This window comes from Etheostoma cragini, chromosome 1 (assembly GCF_013103735.1).
Source record: "Etheostoma cragini isolate CJK2018 chromosome 1, CSU_Ecrag_1.0, whole genome shotgun sequence".
In the NCBI taxonomy this organism is placed as follows: Eukaryota; Metazoa; Chordata; class Actinopteri; order Perciformes; family Percidae; genus Etheostoma; species Etheostoma cragini.
In genome coordinates this window covers 1,529,048-1,539,047 of record NC_048407.1, presented here as the reverse complement: position 1 = coordinate 1,539,047, position 10,000 = coordinate 1,529,048, and the positions used below count along the sequence as shown (strand labels likewise).

At 43.5% G+C, this 10,000-nt stretch overlaps 1 protein-coding gene across 2 annotated transcripts in view; it reads right to left on the bottom strand.

The window, feature by feature from the left end:
* Positions 1-10,000, bottom strand: part of adamts18 (ADAM metallopeptidase with thrombospondin type 1 motif, 18) — a 57,774-nt gene that overhangs the window by 9,190 nt on the left and 38,584 nt on the right. For both annotated transcript variants that reach the window (XM_034874465.1, XM_034874475.1), the window contains 2 exons: positions 6,738-6,858; positions 3,815-3,941 (listed from right to left, as the gene is read on the bottom strand). In XM_034874465.1, coding sequence (XP_034730356.1) covers positions 3,815-3,941; positions 6,738-6,858 — 248 coding nt within the window. The remainder of the gene's footprint in view (positions 1-3,814; positions 3,942-6,737; positions 6,859-10,000) is intronic.

The window sequence follows — 10,000 nt, the reverse complement described above, 5'->3', positions numbered from 1 at the left end:
ATTACAGCAAATGAGTGGTCTGACAACCACAGGCTTAGAAGCGGGAGATGGAGAGATGGGCAGATGGCTCAGTCCAGTTCTGAGACGACATGCTACCGCAAAGACCATTCCTCCGAGCCGCCAAGAAAAACGCTTTTATTCTATTTCAAAGGCCACAGACAAATGAAGCAGCAGGACTGAACTGCAATTTGGAAACTGGAGAGATGTGGACCATCGGTTTGAATTTTTTGGGGAGTGTTTGCTTTTTTTCCTCCTATGTTTTGCCTGGCTTATAAATAACAATATATCATTTGGTAAAAGTGGCTTAAGTGCCACTCCACTTCGCTGCAAACCACCACTGACCTATCTGTAATTTGTATCTCTGAAGTATTTCAATAACTGACGTAGTTTTAGGTTGAATGCAAGACTGCAGGGTGGGTTATGAGAAGCTCGACCGTGTCTGTCCAGCACTTGTTGACTGCATAACAGTTATTAAAATTGAATGTTTCTGCTTAATGAAATACAAAAGGACCTCTGTTTTTAACCCAGGTGAGAAGTTGAACTGACACGTAACCGTGATCTGCTTCGTGGGAAATGAAGAATCAACGGATCAGGGGACTGACAGCGACATAACCAATCCCACTATAACAGAAGCTCCATTTAGCATCAACGACAATGTTTCATTTTTAATTGAAAGTAGCCTACTGGCAGTCTGGCACACGTGGGGGCTCAGTGGGTGCTCAGTATTTGTCAGTATTAGCATCTAAGACAGCATGCCTACCATGTCTTGTATGTTAGTGCTGTATGCATGCACCTACTGTGGAAACAAATGTCCTCCTTGAGAACAAACAGTACACTACATACACACCAGCATCTGTATTTAGCAGCATCTTGTACATGGTTTTGTCAGCACATCGTGTACATATGCCGCTTTGTGATGCACAAAGAAATCCCCGACCTGAGGTAAGTGACTCTACAGATGGCCTCTGCCAAGAGAAACAGCAGAGGTGGAACTACAGAGGAAGACAAGGTGGAAGGGGTTGGGGTGTGCTGTGGAGAAAGAGCAAAAAATTGACTTTAAAGAAAATCCATGAAATATGTGCATATATCTTCTTAACTGCACGCTGGGCTGGAAGATTGAAATGAGTTCTTAAAATTCTCCTTGCATCTTTCTTTTACGTTCAGAAACTGCTGCTGCCGGTCTTATGCAAAAAAGGGGTGGATATGAGCGAAAAGGGGTGACGGTTCGGGGGGAGTTTGACTGGCTCTGCATGGCTAGACTGGCCGGGCCCTGTGGGAATCCTGCCGTCTCTGCACAATAAAACATGGATAGGCCTGTCAGCACCCGAGAAACACGCTGCAGAGATAAGCAGGCATTTTTACATTCCCCCTCCTGTCAGACACACAGAGCGTACACAGGCATCCCACCTCATTGTCATTTTTTCTTTTCTCTCCTGGGCTCTTGAATGCACGCCCATACATCCTGGAGGTCTTAATGCAGTCATTAAAGCTTTTATGCTGCTCACTCAACTCCACTTTCTTCCTGTACAGCGCCCATAAATTGGCCCATACACACAACTAGCTGAGAAATGGTGTCAGCTACTGTATAATAAGATCCAATGGTGCCAAACACTGCTTTATTTGCCTGAATGGACAACCACACTAATGTTATTTATCAGGGCTATACCATTTTCTGTACTCCGACAAAGGGAGGAGGACGGGACACGCACCAGGGCTGTTTGATTCCTTTCGCCGAGATAAGAGAAATGGTTTGCCCGAGATTAGGAGCAGGAGATGCCCTCTCGGGTGGTGGGAAACTTGGAGGTGTAACCGATAGCTGTCTGGCTTGTTCAACCCCTGTCACACTGAAGAAAGTTCAGTCTGGACGTGTTATGGCATGGCTAATGCTGGACAAAATGACAGCATCGTAAACATCAGGCAGAAGCAGCAGACATTTATATTTTTACCTCATGGTTTGGATCCCAAATACATTATTTCAACAACATACATTCGGAAAGTGTGTGTGCATATGAACTGTAATTGTACATATGTACAGTGTGTGTGTGTGTGTGTCTGTGTGTGTGTGTGTGTGTGTGTGTGTGTGTGTGTGTGTGTGTGTGTGTACTCTCTCTGAACCCAAGACACGGTTCCCTGCCTGTTCTTTGGAGTAGTGCTGTAAATCAAGCTAGCTTCAGTTCCCTCAGCCAACCCTACATACTACAGGAGAGAGGCCATTCATTCAGAGCTGTTTCAACTTGTTACTCCACTGCACTTTAGCCGGCTTTCCTCCTTTGCATGCTGCACGGGTCCCCGAATGCAGTCGTCTTTAAAAATGCATGCCACTAAGCACAATGTCTAGACATGGGCATGATGATGTTGCGACTGAGAGAGTCAGGACGCTCTGGGCAGAGAGTTTTTGAGAGGGATGATATGCACTGAAAGGAACAATCACTCCGAGCTGGCTTTGATGTCTCCCCCCCTCTCTTTAGCCTAGTCTTTCTTTCTTATTCTCAAGTGATCGCTAAAGCAAGAGGTCCATTCCAGACTTGGAAACATCATCCTGCATTTACTTCACTGCAAAACAGTCCATCATTTGGTAAAACCGGAATTAAGTGTCTCCGACAGGGCCGAAGCCAGGATGTTAGAAATACCAAATTCCTACCCAGAACCCCACCCACCTAAGAAAAGGATTCATAAGCCACCAACCAAAATGTGTGAAAGTTCTAGGTATTTAAAAGATGCTATGCTAGCAGCTCTGGGAGGCTATACATAGGCACCGGAGTACATAAACAGTTTACCGTTTTCATATGCTGGTTTTTATGTGTTAGCAACATTCGCTAATTAGCACGAAACGCAAAGTGCAGTTGAGGCTGATGGGAGACACACATTTCATGTTTTAATTATTCATTTTGATTAATTGTCATCATTGTCTAAACGTTCAACGCGTTTTCTACACTGCTAGTTTTTTTTGTGTTAGTCATAGTAAAATATTAAGATATTTTGTCCAAATAATTTATTAATCAGCAGCAAAAACCCGACATTTGCCAGAATGACGTGAACTCTTCTTCATGCTATTTAACTACTAGATTCCTGGACTAATAACAGGAACTGTAGCTTCAGCTAGGTTTTCTGACCTCAGCTGAAGGCAGAGGCTTTGCTTCTAACAAAGCATTCAAAACGTGTTGTAGACAGCAGTGACATACAATGTAAAATGTTTTGCATATTCTAAATTAATAGGTTTAAATTGTGTATTCAGGTTTAGGCTCCTCTACTAATTAAGACTTGCCAGGTTAAGACAGTTCAGATTACATCGCCTGCTTGACAGCAAGTGGTCGAACAGATATAAAGACACAAAAAACAAATCATAATTCGGTCGAGTCAGAGTGAAAAACCCCTTGACAGGTGGACGTCCAGCAGGAGAAAACACACGGCAATGGAAGAATTAAAGGGTGATGCAGATATACTGCAGATTGTAAGGGCTTTCATGTGTTGTCTCAAATAAGAAAATGGAAAAAATTGAAAATTAGAGAGCAGGCAGTGAAGGGAGAAGGGCATAGAGAGGAGAAGAACACAGGCTGAACAGAGTAGTAGCTGGCCACAGCAAAAGGACCACAGGCAACCTCAGACTGCTTAACCACAGTGTGTGTGTGTGTGTGTGTGTCATAAAAACAGCGCCTCGGGTTCCTGCAAATTTGGCAACATAAAGATGCATGCCACATATCCCGCAGCCAATGCCCTGACCCCCCCCCCCCCCCCCCCCCCCCCCCCCCCCCCCCCCCCCCCCCCCCACACACACACACACACACACCACCACCACACACACACACACACTTACTATGCAGGGCAGGGCTGTGTGTTGCAGAGATGGGAGCCCAGCGTCGGTCTGGTGTGGGGATTGCACATGGTGGAGTTGACCTGAACCTTCTGGTCCTGCAGACAGATAGCCTTGGTAGAAATACGACCTGATGGAAAACAGAGGGAGAGGTGATGTAGTTCTTGCATACAATATAATAACCTCAGCATCCATGCCAACAACGTGGAAATCTGAGAAGTTCTATTTTGTAAGTGTGATTGATCAAAATCTCTGTTTAGTCAGAATGTCTGTGTGGAAGCTGTTGCAGCGTCTCTCTCTCTCGCTCTCTCTCACACACACACACACACACACACACACACACATTCACATCCACTGGCAAGTGAGCGGGGGTTGCAGTGAATCTTTTGGGACCAAAAGGCTCTAAACTTCTCAGTTGACAAAGGAGCTTTTCATTAACCTTAACACACTTCCTACTACAGGAATTGTGCACAATAGAAAACACACACACACACACACACACACGCACACACAAATACACACACACACAAACACACTAACATACAGATCAAATCTGACCCATATGCGCTTAGAGTATGCACATTTTTCTTCCACTTTCTTTTTGTATTGACATTTGCTAAGCCCCGCCCCCCTTAGTTACTGTTGTCATGCCTGTCAAGCTTTCAAATCTCACAGAGAATATATGCAGTTTACAATGGTGCTGGCAGATATTTTTTAAAGTTATTGTTAACTGTTATAAACCACATTCTGTGAAAAAGAAAAAAGAAAGAAAGAAAGAAAGAAAGAAAGAAAGAAAGAAAGAAAGAAAGAAAGAAAGAAAGAAAGAAAGAAAGACAGAAAGAAAGACAGAAAGAAAGAAAGAATTGCTGAAACAATGAGTACTTGATTTTGGACAAAGGTAGACAAAAGCAGGCTTCTCGTTTCTAGCTGATAGCGTACCAGTTTACAGGCAGAAATATCAACTTCTTATAATTAAGACAATAATACTGAATACTCCATGGTTTGTTTGAAATGCTGTCTCTGTCCAAATTTTGTTCCAAGCTGACTCATTTTTAAAAAGGAATCTTGTAAAAGGGGTCTGAGAAATACACTCGATGGCTACTTCCACATGATGCTAAAAGACAGAGGAAAGACAGAGGCTAGAGTCGCATGTCTCGGTCAAAGTTCTGTTCTTGTGTTGCAGTGTAAAGTTAGTATTATAAGCAGTGTAGATCAAATTAAAGCTCAGACTTGTGTTTAGTCTAATGTAACCATTAACCATTCACTTTTACAATTTTTTTGCAATTGATAAACAACAGTTAACACAACTGGAGCTATATGTGCAAAGCTCTAACTCCAGTCTGATTACCAACAGTCACATCAGCTGCAAAACTCATTCACAGCAACACAACTCAACACAACACACGTCTCAAAACAGGCTCAGTGCACCAAACACTACGACCATCCTGACTGAGACAACAGACACTGAGACACACACACTGTCAGTCAGAACAGTTAGAGTCTGGTTTACATGAATGGCTGCTGTGTAGACTGGAGTTAGAGTCTGGTCTGCATGAACTGCTGCTGTGTAGACTGGAGTTAGAGTCTGGTCTACATGACCTGCTGCTGTGCAGACTGGAGTTAGAGTCTGGTCTACATGAACTGCTGCTGTGTAGACTGGAGTTAGAGTCTGGTCTACATGAACTGCTGCTGTGTAGACTGGAGTTAGAGTCTGGTCTACATGAACGGCTGCTGTGTATACTGGAGTTAGAGTCTGGTCTACATGAACTGCTGCTGTGTAGACTGGAGTTAGAGTCTGGTCTACATGACCTGCTGCTGTGTAGACTGGAGTTAGAGTCTGGTCTACATGAACTGCTGCTGTGTAGACTGGAGTTAGAGTCTGGTCTACATGAACTGCTGCTGTGTAGACTGCAGTTAGAGTCTGGTCTACATGAACTGCTGCTGTGTAAACTGGAGTTAGAGTCTGGTCTACATGAAAGGCTGCTGTGGAGACTGTGCATTTAGAGTCTGGTCTACATGAACTAATGCTGTGTAGACTGGAGTTAGAGTCTGGTCTCCATGAACTGCTGCTGTGTAGACTGGAGTTAGAGTCTGGTCTACATGAATGGCTGCTGTGGAGACTGCGCAGTTAGAGTCTGGTCTACATGAACTGCTGCTGTGTAGACTGTGCAGTTAGAGTCTGGTCTCCATGAACTGCTGCTGTGTAGACTGGAGTTAGAGTCTGGTCTACATGAACTGCTGCTGTGGAGACTGTGCAGTTAGAGTCTGGTCTACATAAACTGCTGCTGTGGAGACTGGAGTTAGAGTCTGGTCTCAATGAACTGCTGCTGTGGAGACTGTGCAGTTAGAGTCTGGTCTACATGAACTGCTGCTGTGGAGACTGTGCAGTTAGAGTCTGTTCTACATGAACTGCTGCTGTGGAGACTGCAGTTAGAGTCTGGTCTCCATGAACTGCTGCTGTGGAGACTGTGCAGTTAGAGTCTGGTCTCCATGAATGGCTGCTGTGGAGACTGTGCAGTTAGAGTTGCCTCCAGTTGTGCCCACTGTCATCTGGCAATCAAAAAAACTACAAAGCCAAGAAAGGAAAAGCTTTAAAGACAAGGCATAGCAGATGTGTTTGCCAAATGTAACTGTCTTGAGAAACACTGGTTTACTTTATATCGGAAAAAAAGGTTTAAATGATTAATCCAGTCCTTACACTGTTTTTGGTTTTGGAAGAGCTAGAACATTACACCCTCCAGACTCTTTATACACCAAGTATTGCTCTCTATACAAGCCTCATGGACGTAGCTTCAACATGTGGAGAAATCCAAGACTTTACAGGCCTGCTGCTAAAAAATGATGGGAAAACACAGAGAGAGTGCACACACACACACACACACACAAACACAAACACACACACACACACACAAACACACAGTCTCACCTCCAGCACAGGGAGCAGAGCAGTCAGAGCGCACCACACCCCAGCTGTAGTCGGGTTTCCTCTCAGTGCGAGGCAGGGTGTACTCCCACACCACACCCGGGTTCTTTCCCTGCAGAAGGATCTGTTAGGCAAGAGCACAGTAAGTCAGAATAGAGAATGAATATAGACTTTTAACCTTTATTCATCCGGGGAAAAGCACGCTAAGCTTCCACGTTAAGTTTTCAGATATTCACATGCTTCCCAGCTGCTCTAGGCGTTCAAAACCAGAAACCTTCCTCCCCCAGCTCAAAGGCTCCCAGTACTCAGGGAATAGCATCGTGTTCACACTTACCAAGCATACCAAGGGTCAACAACTATCTAGGTATTGCTATAGAGCACTCCAGTGGTGGTTGCCAGTGTTCTTATTCGCCTATCCACTTCTAATTCTTTTTCTTTAATATTACTTTTTTATAGAAATGTTGTGAAATGATTCCCTTTACAATTGTTTACAGCTCATGGTGACATCTTAACAATTGCTTGTTTTGCCTGGATGACAGTCCATATCTACAATATATGTCATTTAAATTGTAAAATATTCACATTTGAGAGGCTGGAAACAGACTGGTGAACTGAAACTGAAAAAAAACAAGTCCACAGCAAACTTTGTTACATTTCTTCCCCTCCATGCAGTATGAGTGTAGCCTTACTCTAAGCCAATCAGTAATAAACCTATCACACTATCTATTCTGGATTGGTAGATCATTAAGAATCTACACTGTATGTCCTACTCTGTATGAACAAATGGTCCATGTCCAGTGAAGGGAGAGCCAAAACAAATGGGTCTGGATTCCATTGCCAGACACTAAAGGTAAGACCACTGACGATCTACTACCCACTGACCAGAAGGCTCCAGAAACATTAAAGAGCGCTTTGTTCCCTCTCTAGACCATACTGGCTGACCACACTTTTGTAGGTCCATTTTGTTTGGACAGCAGAGTGCACAAATGCGGGACAATTTCTATTTTCTTTCAAGAGTTGTGACTTTTTGTTTTTCCCACATCCTCGACACTGGCTGGAGAGTCTGAGTTACCTTTTTTCCTTTGAGGGAGATTTATTTGGACATTCAAGTCAAGCAGAGACAAACGGATGAATGGAAGCAGACGTACCCATTACTGAAGAAGCATCAAGCTATCATTACAGCAACCCAATGAGGACTCACTGCCATGGTGAAGAACTTAGTGTGAGGCACATTTACATGGTCAGCTCATAGTGAGTCATTTTAGACCATTACAAAACTCTGCGCTGGACTGGATTCAGTATAGTTTTGTCTCTTCTATAACCCACCTTGGTTTAGTTCAGGTTGGAGGGGCATCAATATTTACAAATTGTATCAAGCCCTGCCGTCAAAAGCCATTCCAATGCCTGAAAAAACATATCAAGTCTATCACTGTCTGCAAAAATCTGCTTTGATAAGTGTGTTTTCTTTGGGGTACATCCTAAAGAACGAGGAATCTACCATCAACCATCCAACTTAGAAAGCCAAGTGCTTCCTGGGTTCGGTCCACATTCAATAGTCCCGGGGCGCATCCACTGACTGGACCAATTACCTTCTGATGCATGTTAACTGTTCCATGTGTCAGGGTGGCCCAGCTCCAGACAGGAGGAAAAAAAGAGACGTTTATGTGGAGAGAAGCACGCAGTTGTCTAATGACAGATACACACATCTACATACTGTATGTTGGTACAGTGTATACAGACTTATGAACAGCTGGCAGGTTGGCACATTCACAGATCAGACTTGAAACCCTGCGCTAAAACAAGCTTGTTCGCCTGTGTTAAAACTCCGCCAAAGCTTAAGTTTTATCGAGATGAATTAGGCTTTCTTACTAAAACTTAGAAGAATTTTACCTAACTCTGAAACCAACTGCATCCAAGTGCTTTGATATTGGTCCTCATAATAAACCCTGGAACCAAAGTTTTGCTTAAAGCACATAAAGTCTAGAGTCCATTCTTCTCCAAAACAAAACCATCATACCTCCCTATCAGTTACTAAACATATGGTCTGATCTTTTCATAGCCAATGCTTTTACCCACTGTCATTAACACATAATTCTGTCTTATAACATAGTTCAGCAGGATTTTTTGTATAATAATAGAGGACCTACACGTCATTGAAGCATTGAAGCTTTCTAAATAACCAATCCCTCAAGCCATCCACAATTGTTGAATACACCCAACCAACCACGACGCTAACATTGTCTAACAGGAGAGACGCTTACTTTCATGTAATCATTTCAGACATATCCAAACCTGTCTCCTCTCCAATTCTTCGGTCTGGGACAACTGCAGCCAAAGCTTATCTGACTGACAACTAAACACCCAAACCAATAGGAGCAAAGGAACATATCCTACTTACCGTACACTACAAACCAAAATCCCACAACCTCCTTCAATCTGTTAAAAGAGCAACAATGACTTCATGCTTGCTTCCACTTTGTGGACACAACTCACATTGCCATTGTGAACTCTTTGGTAGTCAAAGCAACTAACAACAGCAGCAAAATAAAGCCTTGATATCAGTCACAAATACTTCTACCAAAGCTCAGCAGCCAAAAAATACATGACCCTCACCTGGACTGACACCCAACCTACCATCAATAGGGATCACATGGACAGAAAGAGTGGACATTTTTCTATGTCACTCAGTCACTGAGTGTACATGCAGTTTAATAATTTGATTTAACAGAATCAGAACAGCATTGGCACCCACCTACCAAGCATCAGTAATATCGGTGAGGTGAGGCGCATAACCTGAAGGAAATCAAAAGTCTATACCCACCCCAACAACAGCCTGTTCACCCGGCTGCCGTCTGGCCAGCGATACAAAAGCATCCACCATCGTACCACCACACCACAGAAAAGCTAATTTTTTTAGGTTATAGGAGTCCTATTTCTAGTGTAGCGTAAATGTACTACAACTTGCAATTTGATCGTGCTATCCTAAGTCCCTCCAGGATTTTGCGATGTCGCGATCGCATTAATTCCCACAAATTCAACCAATCACTGTGAATTTGGTGCAACTCGCAACTTGGACCAATCACCACAACCTTTCCGCAAATTTCACTAATCAATCAATCAAACTTGCTTTGCCGTGGACTGGCATGACCTCGCCTCGCCATACTAGAAAAATGCCAAATCAGGGGCAACAATCCTACTTGGTATCCTCTGAGACCTGAGCCATATGTTCTTCCTGCTCTTGTAAGCTACTTCTTTCCCCCTTTCCT